At 45.7% G+C, this 19,073-nt stretch overlaps 2 protein-coding genes across 11 annotated transcripts in view; one reads left to right on the top strand and one right to left on the bottom strand.

Moving 5' to 3' along the window:
- Positions 1 to 43: 43 nt before the first annotated feature.
- On the top strand, positions 44 to 12,004 carry Rab24 (RAB24, member RAS oncogene family). 2 transcript variants are annotated; one of them, XM_027409820.2, is made up of 8 exons: positions 44 to 444; positions 527 to 595; positions 798 to 876; positions 983 to 1,050; positions 1,132 to 1,231; positions 1,423 to 1,473; positions 1,606 to 1,668; positions 11,215 to 12,004. In XM_027409820.2, the coding sequence occupies exons 1-8, from the start codon at positions 328 to 330 to the stop codon at positions 11,217 to 11,219; spliced, it is 552 nt and encodes a 183-aa protein (XP_027265621.1). In that variant the 5' UTR covers positions 44 to 327; the 3' UTR covers positions 11,220 to 12,004. The 2 variants fall into 2 exon arrangements, with proteins under 2 accessions (XP_027265621.1, XP_027265620.1); XM_027409819.2 differs by lacking the exon at positions 11,215 to 12,004 and adding an exon at positions 1,783 to 2,138 and having other exon boundaries at positions 46 to 444.
- The window catches only part of Nsd1 (nuclear receptor binding SET domain protein 1), a 108,999-nt gene continuing 93,513 nt past the window's right edge, over positions 3,588 to 19,073 (bottom strand). For 7 of the 9 annotated variants that reach the window (XM_027409806.2, XM_035442990.1, XM_027409805.2 and 4 more), the window contains 3 exons: positions 13,997 to 14,103; positions 11,289 to 11,493; positions 3,588 to 9,671 (listed from right to left, as the gene is read on the bottom strand). In XM_027409806.2, coding sequence (XP_027265607.1) covers positions 8,071 to 9,671; positions 11,289 to 11,493; positions 13,997 to 14,103 — 1,913 coding nt within the window. In that variant the 3' untranslated portion in view covers positions 3,588 to 8,070. Of the gene's footprint in view, positions 9,672 to 9,805; positions 9,844 to 11,288; positions 11,494 to 13,996; positions 14,104 to 19,073 lie in introns of those variants that run through there. The other 2 variants (XM_027409813.2, XR_004769426.1) reach the window with 2 other exon arrangements.

Here is a 19,073-nt window from a genome sequence, read left to right as displayed (position 1 = left end):
GGCAGGATCGGCCACTTCCGGCGTCCGCGCCACGTGACCAGAAGTCCCGCCTCCTGCCGTCCAGTGCCGGAGGTTCGGGTCGCAGTCAGCGCCGGGGACCCGGGTCTCAGTCAGCAGCCCCGGCGGCGCGGAGCCTCGGTGCCCGCGGCGATCGCGCGGGGGAGCGGCCCAGGCTCCGGCGACGCGGCGGAGGGCGCTGTCCGCGTCCCCGCGCCGCGGGCCTGCGAGGGACGGAGCGCCCGGGCCGAGGCCCTTGGGGTTGGGGTCTGAGGCTCGGGCTCGGCCGGGGCCGCGCGGACCCCGCCGTGGCGAGGCGGCCCCGGGAGCATGAGCGGGCAGCGCGTGGACGTGAAGGTGGTGATGCTGGGCAAGGAGTACGTGGGCAAGACGAGCCTGGTGGAGCGATACGTGCACGACCGCTTCTTGGTGGGCCCCTATCAGAACGTGAGTCAACCCCTCCCTCCGCAGCAGGCGCGGGAAGAAGGGGGCCGGCCCCGCTCGACGCTTATCTCTCCCCTGGTTGCAGACCATCGGGGCTGCCTTCGTGGCCAAGGTGATGTGCGTCGGAGACCGGACGGTGACTCTGGGTATTTGGGTAAGTCCCTCGGGGATGCATACAGTCTTGAGCAAACGCATCCCCAGGTGTAATGTCTTGCCTTAAACTAGCCAACTGGAGCCCCATAGAGGGCGTTTTTCCTTCCCCACACCCATTAGCTTAAAAAAAAACGGGGGTCTGGAAGACGCGGGCCTAGTTCGTAGTCTTATGAAGGAGCTCATTAACTCCTTTCACCCGCCAGGACACAGCAGGATCTGAGCGCTACGAAGCCATGAGCAGGATCTATTACCGGGGTGCGAAAGCTGCCATTGTCTGTTATGGTAAGGGGTTGGATTCTGGCCTGTTCAAGTAAGGTTTGGGTTACAGGCCGGCATCCGAGGTTAACTACTGATTCTTGGTTGTGTCTCCCGTCTGATCCCTACCAAGACCTCACTGACAGCAGCAGCTTTGAGAGAGCCAAGTTCTGGGTGAAGGAGCTGCGCAGTTTAGAGGAGGTAGGTGGCCAGATCTTACAGGTCAGCGACAGGGACTCCCTTGGCCTGTGCAGATCATCTCAGCCTTGTCTTCTGCTACAGGGCTGTCAGATCTACCTGTGTGGCACTAAGAGCGACCTGCTGGAGGAAGACAGGCGGCGCCGTCGTGTAGACTTCCATGATGTCCAAGACTATGCAGATAGTAGCTGTTATAAAGTCTTTTGAGGGTGGGGGGCAGGGGGTGGGTGATACCTGCTTGAGCCATCACAAGGACAGAAGACTGACAGCCTTGGCTGCTCTCTGCCCTTCTTGACCCTATGGGATCCAGGACCCTGAACTGGTAGCTTTAGGTCTGAGCTTCAGGTATGAAGACTTAGTCACTTCTCTTTGCAGATATCAAAGCCCAGCTCTTTGAAACATCCAGCAAGACAGGCCAGAGTGTGGGTGAGTGTTGTCTTGAGGTCTGTCAGCAGGAGCAGGCAGGACACTGGAGGAAAAAAGTTCAGAGGGCTGGGTCACTCTCGGGGGTTCCCGGAGCTCTTGGCACCAGGACCTCACTGATGCTTTGCTTGCCAGACGAGCTCTTCCAGAAAGTGGCAGAGGATTACGTCAGTGTGGCTGCTTTCCAGGTGATGACAGGTGTGTACTTCCTACCCTTTAAGATTGCCTCTAGGCTCATGGTCTCTAGCCCTGTTGGGACTTACCTGTTCACCTGCCATGATGGCGCTGAGCAGCCACCTCTCTCTTTGACAGAGGACAAAGGTGTGGATCTGAGCCAGAAGGCAAACCCTTACTTCTACAGCTGTTGTCATCACTGAGTCACAACTCATCTGGCCTGGGAGAATTAAATGAATTCCCCAGAGGGGCTGGACCCAATTCTTGTCTGGGCTGGCATGGTCAAGTGTCTGAGCTACTCCAGGTGCCCATGACAGCAGAGGTGGCACCTGCCTGTGCTGGCCCATGGAACGGAGGCAGTACTGGGCAGACTGTGGGCATGAAGAGGGTTAAGGGCAGATTTGAATCCCAGGCTTCTATCCTGGACAGAACTTGTCACAGGTTATTTAAGTAGCTTCTGAACTGTAAATAAAATTGATGCACTGTGACTCACAGCCCCTTCCCTGCTGTGTGCACTGGGTGTCAAAACACCCGGTTGTTCCTGGGGCCACCTGCCTGGCCTCACTTCCTCTAAGACTGACCATTTGGAAACCAAGTAACTGTCACTGCGATCATGGAGGAGCAATGGGCTCTTACATCCCCACATCCATGTGCGTTTGTATGTGTATGTGCATGGAGAGCAAACCCTCAGGGCTTCTAACACAGGCAGAAGCTTTACCACTGAATGATACCAGTCACTTTGTTCTGTGGGGATGAAGACAGGCTTAGAAACTGGGATGGAGGAGTACAAAGCTCATGAGAGCAAGGAAAACACCTACTAAGTTGTGCCACAGATGAAAAGGCTTGGCCATCACCAATCTCAAGACAAGGTGGTTTGGCCAGCTCTACTTCTCGTGTCATGTCTAGACCTGTGGCTCTATGAGTCAGCCCCCAGCCTCCCTGGGACGCCTTGTAGTGTATTTAACAAGAGGCAGTCCATAGTTCTGCAAGTCAGTGCCGTATGGATCCGAGATAGCGTCTAATGTAGAAAAGGGATTTGAAACTGGGTGGTGATGGTGGCGCTCGCCTTTAATCCCAGTACTCAGGAGGCAGAGGCAGGTGACTCTATTGAGTTCCAGGCCACCACAGCTATATAGTGAAATCCCTACTCCCACCCCAAAACCCTAATTAAATAAATACGAGAAAGAAACCTGAAACAAGTGCTAATTTGTTCAGGATCAGAAATATCCTGAAAAGCTAGATGTCAATGTAAAATGGGCGAATACTTCCTGTTTAAACAGGAAGAAGTGTACTACAGCCCTTTCCAGGTGTTAGTGTTAGGGTGTGGCGCGAGGTAGGGGCCCTGTTGTCGCTGCCGCTGTCCTATTTAGGCATCAAAGAACTTGCCTTTGAAGATTTCAGAATTACCAACCTGGTCCCATTCCTGCCCAGAGGGCATTTTGGCACCAGGGATAGTGTGTTTCTGTCATCTAAGCAACCAGGCAGCTGAGGCAGGAGGAAGACTAGCTTGAGGTTAACCTGGATTGCATAGTGAGACTTTGTCTCAAAAACAACCCAATGCATTGGTTTCATTTCCCTTTAAAATAATCTCTCAAAAACCTGAGGGTGGTGGTGGCAGAACTTGCCTTTAACCCCAGCCCCCAGGAAGCAGAAGCAGGCAGATCTCTGAGTTTGAGGCCAGCCTGGTCTGCACATTATTCCTATCTTGAAAAAGACATATAAGAACCTCTTGTATGGTAGAGGGTTCTTGCGAAGGAAACTGAAACTAACACCAGACATTCCCAATAGGAAGGAAGGATGCTTAGGCAGCACCTGGGAGGAAACCATGCCAACCTTCAAGTACTTCAAGGGCTCAGGTTGGCTCCTGCTCTTATCCCAAAACGGTCAGTCCTCTGTCTAAGCTACATCTCCCCAGAGACAATAAAAACACAGGGCAAGGGCCATAAGAGTAAAGTTAAACTTTACTTTACAGTAATTTTTTCTATATACAAAGAATTACAGTACATGTTTATGGGGACTCCTAGTGCAGGGCTCCCCTCTTTTTCACTAGGAGGTTCACTTCCAGCTGACAGTCTGTTGGGAGGTGAGAGAACAGTGATGGACCTTGGCTGAACACTTTTCCCATTTAAAAAATAGAGCTTTGTAGTCAGCTTTCTTCGCCAAGACCTAAGAAGCTGCTTTTCCACGAGCTCCTAGGGGCTGCACTCACCCAACTTCCACACTCACCTACACACGTAAGGCGGCAACACCACAACCTGGAGACCACCTCCTGCCATCCTGGAAAACACCAGCACCCTTGGCTTCTACTCAGCTCCCTGTGTCTGGCCTGCCTCTGTCAGAGCTGTGCTAGGTTCCAGGAGCTACTCCTGGAGCCCCTCATAGTCACAGGAAGGCTGCCCTAGGGGAAGTACCACAAAAGAGTTTAGTATGCTTTGCTTCTGTTGTAAGGAAACATCTCTTTTGAGGTTGTAGTTGTCTAAATAAGCTCTTCCAACTGTCTTAAGAAACACCGACCTTGTTCATATGCAACTGAGATGCTGCCACGAGAGGGGAGGAGGTAGAGAAGCAGAAGGTAAAGGACACCCCACACCCACAGCTCTCTTCTAACCTGTCCTAGGCAGGATGGGACAAGGTGACCCTAGCCCTGAGAAACTCAGTGGCCATCACTGGATATGGGATCATCTCTTCCACCTCTGGACTGTACTCAACACTCCAGGGTTGGGTCGGCAGACATCAGCAACGCGCTCTCTGCCTACCGCCTGTCTCTCTCTCACAGAGCTGAAAGGAACCTATATAAATTATCTTCCCAAATGGGAACCCGCGTGTCTCATGTCACCACGCCCTCAACCCTTGGCAGTGCTTATTTATACCATGAGATTAGCACCATCATTACATTGTTTTGTGTACAAAGCAATTATTTGTATTTCAATTACACTAGAACTTCTGCACGGACCTAGGGAGTTCAGCGGAGAGCAAAGTGGTCATAGCTCCTGCCGTAGCTACCTAGGTCTAAATGACTTGGGATATTTAACAGGAATTTCCTGCTGCTGCTCCTGTCCTCTGAACTAGGAAGTGAGGACATTGGGCCTCTTTTCATCCAATGACAACATCCCCAAGAGGATGACAATATCCCGGCAAGTCTTAGAAAACAATTTTTTTGGAGCCGGGGCCAAGACCCATCTAACTGAATGCTCGCTCTCCTGATTGCCCAGCATGGACAACCTAGACATCCTCCCTGTCAGTTCTGACTACACTGACTACAACCTGCAAGTACCACTTTAGTAACCAACAGTGCAGAGCCACGAAAGCTCACTACTGCACTTCAAGCCCGGACTGTAGTGTGGGTTAGAGGATATGAATACCAAAGGTGCAGGATTGGTTTTAAAAAAAAATTGACACAGTGACATAAATAATTTCAAACTGAGAAATTTTAGGGAAGCAGACATCTAAAAATACTTTTTTGGGGTGTGTGTGTGTGTGTGTGTGTGTGTGTGTGTGGTGTGTGTGTGTGTGTGTGTGTGTGTGAATGATGGCCGTCTTTTATTAAAATGGGTAGGCTCCAATCCCCTTATATTCTGACCTAATTAAAAAAGAGAAGTTTTAGTTACTACCTAGGAGCATTTCTGCCTTTGGTTTGTCCCTGGAAAGTACTTTCTGGGTGCTGTCTCACAGGCAGATTCTCTGGCCATCCAAATTTCAAGCACCCAACCAAATGCCAATGCCAAAATACCACCTGTTCAATGGTTAGAAGTTTCTAATAAGATTTTCTCTGCTGCCAATTTACACCCTAGAGAAAGGGATATTACAGGATTCAAAAGCAGTCCAGAAGAACTGCAAGGTCACCCTCTTCCCCTGTCACACTCAAGTCACACCCCTCCCCAAGCACTCATGATACTAAAGGACAGCAACCACTGGCAGTTTTAACACAACTCTCATGCTGTTGTCTTCGGTCTCTGCTCAAATGTCTAGTATCCATTCAACAACACAGTGGCACTGGACAGGATGTGCCTGTCATTAGAAGGCCTCCTCGCCCATGCTCCGAACCCTCCAGCCCACAAGTACACAGCTCAGAAAATGTTTCCCCGGCAGGTCTGGAAGGAAGGCTCCAAAGAATGGTGGTGCATGGAAATATGAAAACAAAACACACTTGGCCAATCCTAACCTCCATCCCTCCCTCTGCCCTGTGAGACATTTCTAGACAGCTGTCAAAGCCAATTACCCACTGAAACCTATTTTAGAGAAGCGATGTCAAGACCAAACTTCTCCATTTAAAATTTTTACATAGCCTGCACCCCCCCACCCACCCCCAATTCACAGTTTATTTCAGAGCTACGGTATCAAACACACAACATAGTGAAAGGAGACTCTTGACAGTGCAGTTCAGATATCTTTTTCTGATCACAACTACAGATGACAGGAGAGCAAAGGGCACAGGACTGGCACCAAGCAAACCTACTCACACAACCTAAGAAATCAGGGAAGGGGCCTACTAGCTGCAGTTATATACTTATATTCTCACACATGATAAATACGTAATATAGTGAACTTTAATGTCCTGGGTGAATTTCTTTAAAAATATTTTCTTCATGGTTTAAAATTTTTTTTTAAAAGAAAATAAGATGCTTTATGTTTTCTCTTCCTTTTGAACACAGATGCCCTGGGGATGAAAGGATGAAAGGGGAGAACTAGGCAGGTAACTCAGAGAGGAGATTCTGAGGTCTCCCCCCCAGAAACATACTTGGGGAAAATAAAAGCAGATACTACTCTTTACTCTTAATTTTTATATAAAGCACAAATGCTTCTGTAACCACCACTGTTCTTTCCTCTGGAGAAGTGATGAGAGCTAACCTCAACAGGAACTTAGGGAGAAGGAAACTAGGGCAAAACAGAATCCTGTTGAGGGTGTAAAAGCTGTAACTGAGACAAAAAGGCCAGATATTTTGGCCAGGAAATGCCATTTGTTGGCTAAAGATACTAAGTTGGCAAAGCAGACAGGTAACAAACACATGGTCTGAGGACAAAGGGCAGGTGGGTTTGATAGAACTAGCCAAACAGCACTTCCTGTTGGCAGTTGATGAGCTGGGGAAACGGTAGGGCGGGGTAGCACCAACAGATTCCCAGCCCTTGGGTCCCAGCTCAGGGCAGCAGTAACAGATAATCAGCAGTTATGAGGAGTCATCTCTTAGATTGGACATTGCTCCAAACACATTTCTCCAGTCTTGGGGAAGGGCTCTGGCTTGCATAAGTTAAGATACCAGGCACATGCTCTCTAACAGAAAGCATAGCCATTCACAGGGGTGGAGAGGGAGCCCTCCCTTCAGGTAGGAGGGCATGAGACCATGAGAAAATTCCCACCGTGATCTGATACGATTCTTGAAGGTGGTGTGTCTTGCTAGGAGCTTGCCAGAAATTCCCTATGTCCACTGCCCAAGACTGAAATCTGAAAGCACCTGAGTGTTTGAGGAAATGCAGACGGGGTAGGTTCTGGTAAAAGGATTATTGGTAGAAAATACAGGTAAGCTTGCCAATTAATTGCCCTTGTCCACTTCTGGGATACTACATTCTCAGAGACCAGCTCCCTCTAACCAGACACTCCTCCAAGGACAAATGTTCAGACTGCAATACACCGAGATTGCAGCAGCTGCTCCAGCCAATAGCTCACCTTGGCCTTGATGTAGCGCCCTTCCATTCATAGAGAAGACCTTTGCAGGCACACGCATGCACATACATGCATGCATGTTCCAAAAAGAAACTTATGTTCAATACAGACACATTCTGGGCCACACATGTGCGCACACCCACACCCACTAGAGAACGAACCTGGAAATTCATGGCCTAGCAGTGCTTTCTGTTGTTCTCTGGTCAGAGGTCCTTGAAATCTCCTGGGAACCCAAGCAGGGAAGTTGGGCTCATTGGGACCAGGCCTTATATAATTCTGTCTTACACAAACGACTAGCCTCCTGACTTTAGCACACATCAATACTCAGGAAACTGCAGTGATTTGAATGAACATCAGAGCCTCCTAAAGGTTTATCAGGTGTTCTCAATGGGGCGGGACTGCAGGGCCAGGGAAACAGCCTTGAGAACCCCTATACTTTCCAACTTGACCAGTGGAATTGAATTCCATGCTTGATTCCAGAGTGGACTTTTTATTTTAAGTTGACCATATGTAAAAGTTAGGGCAAAGAGACTCAAGTCTGTCTGTCTCCTTGACTGGGGCCCGACGAATTTCCATACATGGTTCACACAAACCACAAGTCCCCATGGGCTAATGTCACTAGAGTTCTGAGTGTTGGGGGGTATAAGGAAAGAAGAACAGTGGAAGTGTTGGGAATATGTCTGTTTTTCAAGAAGGAAAAAGGAAGATTTACCTCCCCAAAACGGTACCCTGGGGTCAGCTTGCCTGGTTATGTGGTATTTACTGTATTATTTCTTTTCTGACTCTGCGCATTTGCGACTAGAAGGAGCCTGGTTAAGAGCTTGAACTGTATTTTGCTCTGGTTTGGGGTCTTGCCCTCTTCCAAGGGACCAGCAAGTTTGTGCCAATGTCTGTGTGCCCCCAGCAGACCAGCAAGCCTGGGCTAGTGTTTGTCCAGCCACTATGGGCCAAAGCCCTGCCCCTGGTGAGGCTTTCCCAAGGCCCCAGGGACTCTGTTCTGTGGTTGTCAACTTCTTCTCTTCATTGGGAAGAGAAGCTGGGATCTTCCCAAGAGACCTGAAGGACTGCCCACTCTTGGCAGTAAGTCCTCTAGATAGCTGCTTCACCTGTTTAATCAGGCCTGGTGCTGAGTTGGGAGGTCCTGGGGTCTGCTCAGCTCCCACAGGAGCTCTTCCTGAGGCTTGAGTTGCTGATTCATATAAAAAAGCCTTGGCAGAAGGTGGAGAAAGAAGTCTGGCCTGGGTGAGTGATTTAACAGCTTGCCAAGGGTGTTCTGAAGGAGCTGCTGCTTTCCCGGCTGGCAGGAGGGAATCTGACACACTGCTTTTCTCCACAGCCCGTGGCATATGCCCCAGACCTTTGCTGGATGGCCATGGGCTTGATTCCAGTACGGGCGTCTTCTCATCAGCCTGTGGTGTGATGTCATGAGGAGACGCAGCCCGCTCCTTCTGGCGAGGAGCCAGGTCCATCACTAGAGAGGCTCTGTGCTTTGACTGAGTGTTCTGGTCCACAGGCCTGAGTGCTTTTTCTTTAGCTACCAGAGACTGGACCACAGCAGATAGTACTTTCTCAGGAGGGGGAAGTCTCTGGGTCAAAGAGGCATGGGATTTGTCTGGGGGCCTGTCAGAAACCTGGGACTTGGGACTGCTGGTGGTCAGCAGTCTGTCTGGTGGTGAAAGTCTCACGCCAGTGGGGGCTGGGGTTTTCTCCACTGACTGGGACTTTGGGCTGGCAGCACCTATGGATTTATCCAGCCTTGGGTCAATCATTCCCAGAGGTCTTTCCAGTGGCAGGGACCTGACTGAGGGTAAGGAGCTTGGCTTGGTCATTGGAGAGGATTTGTCGGATGGCTGAGGTCTTGGTCCTTCTTTAGTAGGTGGCCTGTCCTGTGGCCTCTGGCTGGATACCAAGGACTGGGATTTGGTCCCTGATCCAGCAAGGTCTCTGACCCTATCTGAAAGGGGGGAACTAGACTCAGTTCTCTCAGGTCTTTCAGGTAGCATTGGCCTCTGACAAGTCCCTGTCAGGGCTTTCTTGGAGACTGGCAGCCTCTGAGTGGCATTAGTAGGTGGCTGATCAGACGTCTTGGGCCCCTGAGTAGCCATCCCTGATGACTGCTCTGTCAGTTGGGTGCTGGGGCTTGGAGACAGTGGCACTGGGGGAGGCACATACTCACGGATCTCCCCTGGCTCCAGAGGGTTGGGCCCACAGGGGTCATGCTCAGTACAAGACAAACGCCCATCGAGCTTGGAAATGAAAAGCATCCCTTCTCGATGCTGCTTGCAAAAGGAGCTGGGGCACATCTCACAAAAGGAGGCTGCTTCCTTCCCACAGACGTCACACTGGTGCCAAGGACACTCCCATTTCCCTGAAAACAAGAGTGAACAAAAGCTTAGGGAAAATAGATGCATGTGAGATGACCACAGCTCTGAGACTGGTCCACAGGAGTGGCTGCAAAGCCTCCTTCAAACTGCCACATTCTTCAGAGTTTGTGCAACTCACCTGCCATTACTCCTTCCCCAGAATTTCAGCTTCCTCTTCTGCACAAAACAATATATAAAATAACAGCAAAGAATCAAGGTTGAGTAACTAAGTATCAACTAAGCATAAGCAAGAGACTATTTCTAGCAAGGGCCTACAATAGGAAACCAACCAAACAACCCCAAAGTGTCTCTCTTAGATGAAACAATTACTACTGCCTCTACATTGTTCACAAACTCACTTTGTCCTATTAGTTTGTTTTGTGTTATTTGAAACAGGGTCTCACTATGTAGCCCAGGGTTGCCTTAACTTACATTTGTAGGTATAGCACCATGCCCAGATTTAGCCAGCTTTTAAATACCCACTCAAAGAGAACATTCCAGCTTTTTAACAGTCTTGGTTGTTTCGTTTTCAGCAGAAATAGAATAAGCATACACAGTTGCAAAAATAATAAGGGAAGCTGACTCACCTTTGCTGAATTTTAAGTCTTGAAACCAGCACAGACTTTATCTGGATTGTCCATGTAGAAATGGGGAAGAACTAAAACTAACTTAAGATTGTATCTGCTTCCCCATGAAGCAGATAAGCGTTCCCTTTTCCAAATGCATTAGGCTAGAACTCACTGATGGAACACAAGCATGCCAGTCACATCCTGTGCCATCAAAGTGATTGTGAAAAAAATCCCCTATTTCTACTTCCTGGTACCTTATTCTACTGGACTCTGTTCTGGACTATACAAAGAAAATCAGCTCAGAAACAAACTCCACTGATTTCTACCCTAAAGTTATCCACTTTCTGTATATTTTAGAAGCAGGAATTAGTGGTACGTATTCCTTAACATATCAGTAGGGATGTGTTATATGTTAATCAAAAGGATCTTTAAAATAGATATGCATCTGCTGTTTGTACTTCTCAATAGTTAGCCTGTCCAAATGGCTAGAATCCTAAGACCCAACTTTTCCCAACACAAATTCCTGGCTTCCTCATCTACCTGAGCAGCTTTCTCATGTGTAAACTGATACAACTATCTCATCCCCAAAGAAAAAGTAGACTCTTGTGGGGTTGAGAGAAACTGTGGGTAAAGGGCTGTAAACCTATTTTTCATTGACTAAAGTGTCTACTATGCCCCTGGAAAGGAAATGTGATTTGGTGGCCTTGGGGTCAAAACACTTGTCTTTCAGTGCAGCTCTTTCAACTATCTGCAACAAGTAACCCGTCAATAGTCATTTGCTTTTTCCACATGCACATATGGACAGAAAACAAATCTTTATGAATTGCTGTAAATAATTGAATGCAAATGAAAACGAGTTTCTATTTTCTTCCCAATGATCTAGCATTGTATGCCTTTGTGATTACTTTATTCTCAATATAAGCACATGGACCAGGTCCCTCTGGGTTGGCATATGCTCACAATCAGCATTCTCTTTCAGACTGAAGCAAATGGCATCAGATCCTGGAAACTGACAGAAAACAAGGAGTGCTCTGAATGGACGCTGGCACCAACCTGCGGGTCGCTTGGTCAGATTGAGACAGTCGGCGTGGTAAACTTTCGGGCAGCCCGGCTTCTTGCAGGAGACGAGCTGACCAGCATCCCCACAGCTGAAACACTCATCCTCTCTTTCCTTTGTGACTTCACCCTGGCTCCTGCGTTTCCCATGTTGCTTCTTCTTGAATTTTCTTGACTTTTCTTCCGTGACAATGGGCTGATTCTGGAGGTCAGATATCGGTCAGTCAATGTCCTCTCAACAACTCAGGTATGTAATCTTAACTAGATTAACTCTCTTTTCAACCTCAGTTTTTTTCTGGAAAAAGACAATATTCAAGAGAGTGTTGCCAACATAAAAGATAAAATGCAGGAAAGCACCATGACATCTCAGATGCCCAATATTACCTGCAATCTCAAAAATGAAACAAAACAGTACAGGGGCAGACAGAGGAGATGGCTCAGCAATTAAGAGCACCTGCTGCTCTTCCTCCTCTACTGGTCTCTGTGGGCACCAGACATACAAACCTTGCACAGACATACATGCAAACAAAACGCACATACACATAAAATGGAATAAAATTTAAAATGTATGTATCATACTTTCTGTGTTTTCCAAATTGTCAAGCTTTGACCTTTGAGAACTCTTCTCATTTGGCTCTGTCCTTGTAACACAGGCCCATCTCTTATGTATTTTAGTGCTTCTTTGATTAAAAAGAATTTTGTTTTGTTTTTGAGCAGGGCTCTCTTTTTATGTAGCCTTCTCTATCCTAGTATTTGCTATGTTGACCAGGCTGGTCTCAAACTAAAAGAGATCCACCTGCTTCCCGCCTCCCCAGCTGCCTGTCCCTATATGATTTAGATGTAACCATTTTGGCTACCTGGCGTTTGGTATGCTGTCTTTGAGCTTCTGCCCTGCTGCTGGCTCCCCTCTCCTCCCTCTCCCCATATGGCTCAGGGTCATGTTCACTCTGGACTCTCCCAGATGACCCTGCCTCGGGCAATGCTCTCCTGTTTATGATACTTTCCCCTACACCATTCCTAGAAGCAGTCATGTATCCTCTTTCCTTCCTTCCTTCCTTCCTTCCTTCCTTCCTTCCTTCCTTCCTTCCTTCCTTCCTTCCTTCCTTCCTTCCTTCCTCCCTCCCTTTTCATTCACCACCCTGATAAGATGGTTCAATCGGCCAAATTCCCACATAACCAAAAACCGTTAGAAATCCCCTAGCCTTGAAGTTTTGGGGTTATAAAACAAAACAAAACATTTCTTCTATGTTTGGGAGAATCTGCTTTAGGGAGACAGCCTGTATGACAGAAAGTAAAGCTTGTTTAATTCAACCAAGAGGGGGTGGGGGTGGGGAGGGAGGGAGAGGAGAGAGACAGAGAGAAATCACCTGCCTCTGACTCACAGTTATTGTGTGCACATATGTGTCTGTGTATGGGCACACACACATGTACAATGGTGTGTGTGCGCGTGTGAAGGTCAGAGAACTAGAAAGACTCAATTCCCTACTTCCACCTTTAGGTCTTTGGAGACTGAATTCAGGTCATTAGTAATGAGCACCTTAATCCGATCATTTGGGAGGCAGAGGCAGGTGGATCTTTGTGAGTTTGAGGCCAGCCTGGTCTACATAGTAAGTTCCAAGACAGCTAGAACTACATAGTGAGATCATATCTCAAAATAAAAACAAAATAAAAAAAAAACCAAACAAACAAACAAATAAAAAAAACCTCACTAAATGAAAGGAAAACCACCAGAGGCCTGAGAGATGGCTAAACAGGTAAAGGCACTGGTCTCCAAATCTGTGCTCACATGACTCCTATAGGTTGTCCTCTGACCATCCTATAGCACTCATCCATGTGTGTATGTATGTACACATACACACAGATTAAATAAAGAGAAAAACAAATGAACAAACAAACAAAAAACAAAACAAACAACCTTCAGTGAAAAACAGCAGCCAGGGATGGGGTTGCACACCTATAATCCCAGTACGTAATGGAGCAGAGACAGGACAGACTCAAGTTCAAGGCTGTTCTGGACATGATAGCAAGATTCTCTTTTAAGTAAGAAAAGGGGTTGGAGGCACTGGCTAGTCTTCGAGAGGATGTGGGTTTGGTTCCAAATGTCCATAAGGAGATTCACAAACTCTAATTCCAGTTCTGGGGGCTCCAATGCCCTTGGTGGCCTCTCTGGGTACAATATGCATGTGATGCAGACATCTATACAGGAAAACACCCATACACATAACATAAAAGACAAATCTCCTGAACAATTACAGCACTGTAACTCAGTTAAATGCACATAAACAGCTGGGTGTTGGTGGTGCACGCCTTTAATCATTCATGGTTTGTTTGTTTTTTGTTTTTGGCTTTTCAAGACAGGGTTTCTCTGTGTTCTGGCTGTCCTGGAACTCACTCTGTAGACCAGGTTGGTCTCAAACTCACAGAGATCTAACTGCCTTAGCCTCAGCCTCATAAGTGCTGGGATTAAAGGCGTGAGCCACCACTACCCGGTACTTCATAGTTTTTATTTAGCTGCAAAAAAATATTTTTTTTTGGCTAGAAAAGTACTATTAAGTCAAAATTGCTCAAAACCCTATACCAACATCAACTAGATCAGGACAATGCTCAGTAAAAACTCCATTATTTCAAAGAATAGCTTCTTAAAATGAAGACTCATCCCTAGCACTGTACCATTGTTGCTAATATAAAAGTTTGGAAAGTGATACCTTTGGCCTTACACCCAAGAAGCCACTGCAGTTCGGGGCTCCACATTTGCAGACAGTTTTTCCATTCCCAAGACATTCTAGGTTGTAATTGAAGGTAAGTTCAGTCCCTGCATAAAGACCACAAAAATATTAACATATATGGTTATATATTTCTTAATAATAAATGACAACTACTAATAGAATACTTATATTTTATTTTTTTGTTTGTTTGAAACAGGTCTCTCTATGTAGTCTAGGCTGTCATGGAACTCAGAGAACCTCCTGCCTCTGCCTCTTGAGTGCTGGGATTAAAGGTGCGCACCATCATACCTGGGTGAGAATAACTTTAAGAGAACAAAATTTTAAATGTGTTGTTAACTAGCTGTTTTTGTGCCTTAATTTGCTAAAACTTTAGTTTGGTGTTACTTGTTCATCTGTTTTTTAGTTGGGGGAGGCTTTGCTAGGGATAAACCTGGGGTTTCCCTACGTACTAGGCAAGGAAGCTATGCCCCTAGTCCTCTATACCGATCTTTAAATTTTACATATTGCTATGGGTATTGGATTGTATTCTCTAAAGAGATATTATTTCTCCATGGGCTGTTTGTTTGCATGTATGTCTGTCTGTGCAAGGCTTGCATGCCTGGTGCCCACAAAGGCCAATAGAGGGTATCTGATCCCCTGGAATAATGAGTTAGAGATGGTTGCAAGCTGCGAGTATCTGTGGATGCTTAGATTCACACCTGGGTCCCTTGGAAGAGCAGCAGGTACTCTTAACCGCTGAGCCATCTCTTCAGCCCCTGTACCGTTTTGTTTTGTTTTTGAGATTGCAGTTAATACTAACATTTGAGATGTCATGGTGCCTTCCTGCACAAAAACATACTCTTCCTGAGCTGGGCAAGGTAGCATACACATACTTATAACCGCACAGGTTTAAAGGCTGAGTTAGCCCCTGTTTTTTGTTTTCCAAGACAGGGTTTTCCTGTGTAACAAACAGTCCTGGAATTAGGGCTGTACAACAGGATGTCCTTGAAATCACTGATGGTCTCTCTACCAAGTGCTGGGATTAAAGGCATGCACTACCACGCCCAGTACATAACAGAAATCTAAGCAGCAAGTGATAATTTAGAATAACCTTTATCCTTAAAGTATCACTTCTCGGGGCTGGTGAGATGGCTTAGAGGTTAGAGCACTGCCTGCTCTTCCAAAAGTCCTGAGCTCAATTCCCAGCAACCACATGGTGGCTCACAACCATCTGTAATGAGATCTGGTGCCCTCTTCTGGCCTGCAGACAGAACACTGCGTACACATAAATCTTTAAAAAATACACTAACTCACTAATAAAAATACATACACAACTTGATGGTAGGATGTTGGCACATACTGCAACCCTGGCACTCTGAGATAGAGGCAGAGGCAGAGGCAGAAAGATCACTGTACAGAGAGTAGTATGCTGGCACTCAACAGAGGGAGACGACATCTTAACAAAACAAAACAGGTTTGAGGAGATGGCTCCATGGGGTTTAAAAGCACTCGCCATGTAAATATGAGAACCTGAGTTTGAATTCTAAGAATCCACATGAAAGCTGAATATTTGAGTGGGAACTAGAGAATCCCCAGGAGCTCAAGGGCCTTGAAATCAAGCTTAATGTGAGCAGCAGAGAACCAACAAAGAAATCCTGTCTCAAAACAAGGTTAAGGCAGGGATCATCATCTGATCTGATGTCTTCTGATCTCCACATGCTTAGCTTGTGTGTGCCTAGCCACAGACACACATATACACACAGAGACACACAGACACACACTTTTATCAGTATGCCAGGCATGAAGGATGCAAATTTGAAAAACCCTTGCCAGTTATATGTCCCTTTGAATACACCTTATGTGGCAGCATTTGGTGGAAGAGGCATTTCACCACAAAGTAATACTGTTAGGAGAGTAAGATCACAGATGGACGATGCATGTAATTATGTCATAACCTAGTTAGGGGATCTGAACTGGATGGAGTAGCTGTATTCATTCATAGAAAGACAGCAGTATCTCATGTAGATCAGGCAAGCCTTGAACCAACAATGCAGCTGAAGAACTCCTGGATTTCCTATATCCAATTCGGGAGTACTGAGATTATAAGTATGTGTTACCACAGCAGGCCAAATAGCCAATGTTGTAAGTGAAGAAATAATACATCTGTTTGGAGAATACAACACAGTATCCACAGCAATACCGAAAATTTAAAGACCAATATAGAGGACTAGGGGCATAGTCCTAGACTTGCTTGCCTAGTTATGTGGGGAAACCTTGAGTTTAGCCCTAGCAAAAACAAATTAAATAAACAAACAACAACAACAACAAAAAACAAAACCCCAAATTGTCGAAAATTAGGCACAAAAAATGTACTCTTCCTGAGTAACATACACACCTGTGATCCCAGAGGTTAAAAGGCTGTGTTAGCCACTGTCTTAATAACAAATTCTAATGAAACAAACTTTAACAAGTCAGACCTGACTTCAGTGAATCAGAACTGAAAGGAAATAAAATACAAACACTCAAACTCAAAAGTAGGTAGGCTAAACAGATATGAGAATTTTATGTGAATACAAATACATGTATTTTTTAAAGCAATCTCACAGCTAACATGCAAGGTTAATCATTCATACTCAAAATCATCAAGTTTTAGGAATATTAACAATTGCAGATAGATATTCTATTTTTTAAATTTATTTTTATTTTATATGCATTGGTGTTTTGCTTGCATGTATGAGGGTGTCAGATCTTGAAATTATAGACAGTTGTGAGCTGCCGTGTGTGTGCTGTGAATTGAACCCAGGTCCTCTAGAAGGGCAATCAGTGCTGTTAACTACTGAGCCATCTTTCTAGCTCCAATACTCTATTTTTTATTTAAAATTTTAGAATATGTTCTGTCTGTGTGCATGCACTTGTGTGTGTGTGTGTGTGTGTGTGTGTGTGTGTGTGTGTGTGTGTGTGTGTATGTGTGTATATGTATGTGTATGTATGCATGTGGTGTACATGTGTGGCAGTGAGTGGACAGCTTGTGAGTTAGTTTTCTCCTCCCACGCTACGTGTTTCTGGGACTCTAACTCAGGCCATTCGATTTGGCCAGGAGGCCTTTACCCACTTCACCATCTTGCCAGCTCTGATGTACATCCTCAAAGTGAGACCAAGAAAGACAGGTTTTCATCAGATGCTGGAAATCATTATTACTTTCTTTAATTGAACAAATATAAAGCCAAGTGACTGATACTTAGACCCATGTTGGAGAATTAAAAGTCATCTGTAGGGGCTAGAGAGATGGCTCAGAGGTTAAGAGCACTGGCTGCTCTTCCCGAGGTCCTGAGTTTGATTCCCATCAACCACATGGTGGCTCACGACCATCCGTAATGACATGTGGTGCCCTCTTCTGATGTGCAGATATACATGGAGGCAGAATGTTATATACATAATAAATAAATAAAACCTTAAAAAAATCATCTGTAGTTAGATCACCGAGGGGCTGCAAAAAACCAAAAACAAAAAACCCCTTATAACCCAAGACCAACCAGGGTTAACAGCAAGGCTGTGGCCCCCTCCTCACACTGCCTATAGAAACATTGGTCTAAATACAGGTGGTGCTATTTACCCTGTTCTCATTTAAAAGTTTGTATGAGTAGGGAACAGTGCAGGATGAGCCACAATGCGGAGCACTGTGCCCTACATCTTTAATCCCAGCACTGGAAGACAAAGGTAGCTGGTCTATTTAATAACTTTCACACCAGCCAGAACTACACAGTGAGACTGTCTTAAAACAAAACACTAGCCAACCAACCCAAAATACAATAGAGGACTGGAGAGATGGTGGTTAAGAGTGTTTGGTGCTCTTTCAGAGGACCTCAGAGTTAAGTTCTAGCAGAGCACAGCCACCTCTAATTCTAGATCTTCTAACTCTGGTGCCCCCTTCTGGACTCTTATAGCAACTAACACACTTACAGACATATAAACACATATGCATAATTTTAAGAATTCTTAAAAACAACAGAACAGTAACTGCCTAAGTTAGTTGGCTATCATAGCCCTAGAAAAATTTATTTAAAAAATCATGTACTTTCTGTACATTTACAAACTACCATACTAATGACCATAGAGGGATTGGTCAAATATTAGGCCCAAATAACCATTTCCACTTACCATAAATCATTTGTCAGTTACTGTCACACAACAAAAATGTAATCAATAGGAAAATATTCATCATATAAATACACTATCAAACTACTCACTCATATCAGATTCACTCACAATTGAGCATCTCAATTGCTTGGGTTAGGTCACCTCACTCTTACATTCTTACAGATAACTGAGTCATTTCCACACCACCATTCTTGAGTACTCAGAAATGAGTGGCTTTACAACATAGCCTTGGGCATTGGTGACAAGTTCAGGGTTAAGACGCTGGGACAGTCAACATATTGCCAACCCCATGATTTGAGTCTATCCATCCCCTTGAGAAAAGCAGTAGGTGACGGGGATTCTTTGGTTTACATGGTGAGATTATGGCAAATGTGAAAGGCAAGGTAAAAGAGGAGACTGGAGAGGCTACAAGCTTCTAAGGCAGGCCAATGTTGGGGGACTGCAGGAAGCAGAGGCTATGAGTTCAAGGACAGCCTGGTCTACATAGTGATTTCTAGACTACCCAAGGCTACAGAGTGAGACCCTGTCTCAAATTAAATTAAAGAAAGGTAAAGGCCTAGAGGATTTTTTTTTTTAATCTTAAGTTTACAATGTTCAACCTTAAAGTCATTATGTTGAATAGAAGAAACTGGTCACAAAAGGACTATTATATGATTATGTTAATATAAAGTTCCTTCTAAGCCAGGCATAGTGGCCCATGTTTTTAATTCCAGAAGAGGTGGGTAGAGTTCAAGGCTAGTCACGCTGGTCTACACAATGAAGAAACCAAAAATCAAAACTGGCCCTGATTCAATAGTTAAGAGAACTGGTTGCTCTTCTAGAGGACCCAGGTTCAAGTCTCAGCAGTCACAAAACAGCTCTGCCTGTAACTCTCTCTAGTTTACTGGAAAAACATCAGTGCACATAAAATCATTAAAAA

The sequence above is a fragment of the Cricetulus griseus genome, chromosome 3 (genome assembly GCF_003668045.3).
Source record: "Cricetulus griseus strain 17A/GY chromosome 3, alternate assembly CriGri-PICRH-1.0, whole genome shotgun sequence".
NCBI classification, from domain to species: Eukaryota; Metazoa; Chordata; class Mammalia; order Rodentia; family Cricetidae; genus Cricetulus; species Cricetulus griseus.
Note: the sequence above shows the minus strand (reverse complement) of the source record. Positions and strands in the feature narration are given on the sequence as shown.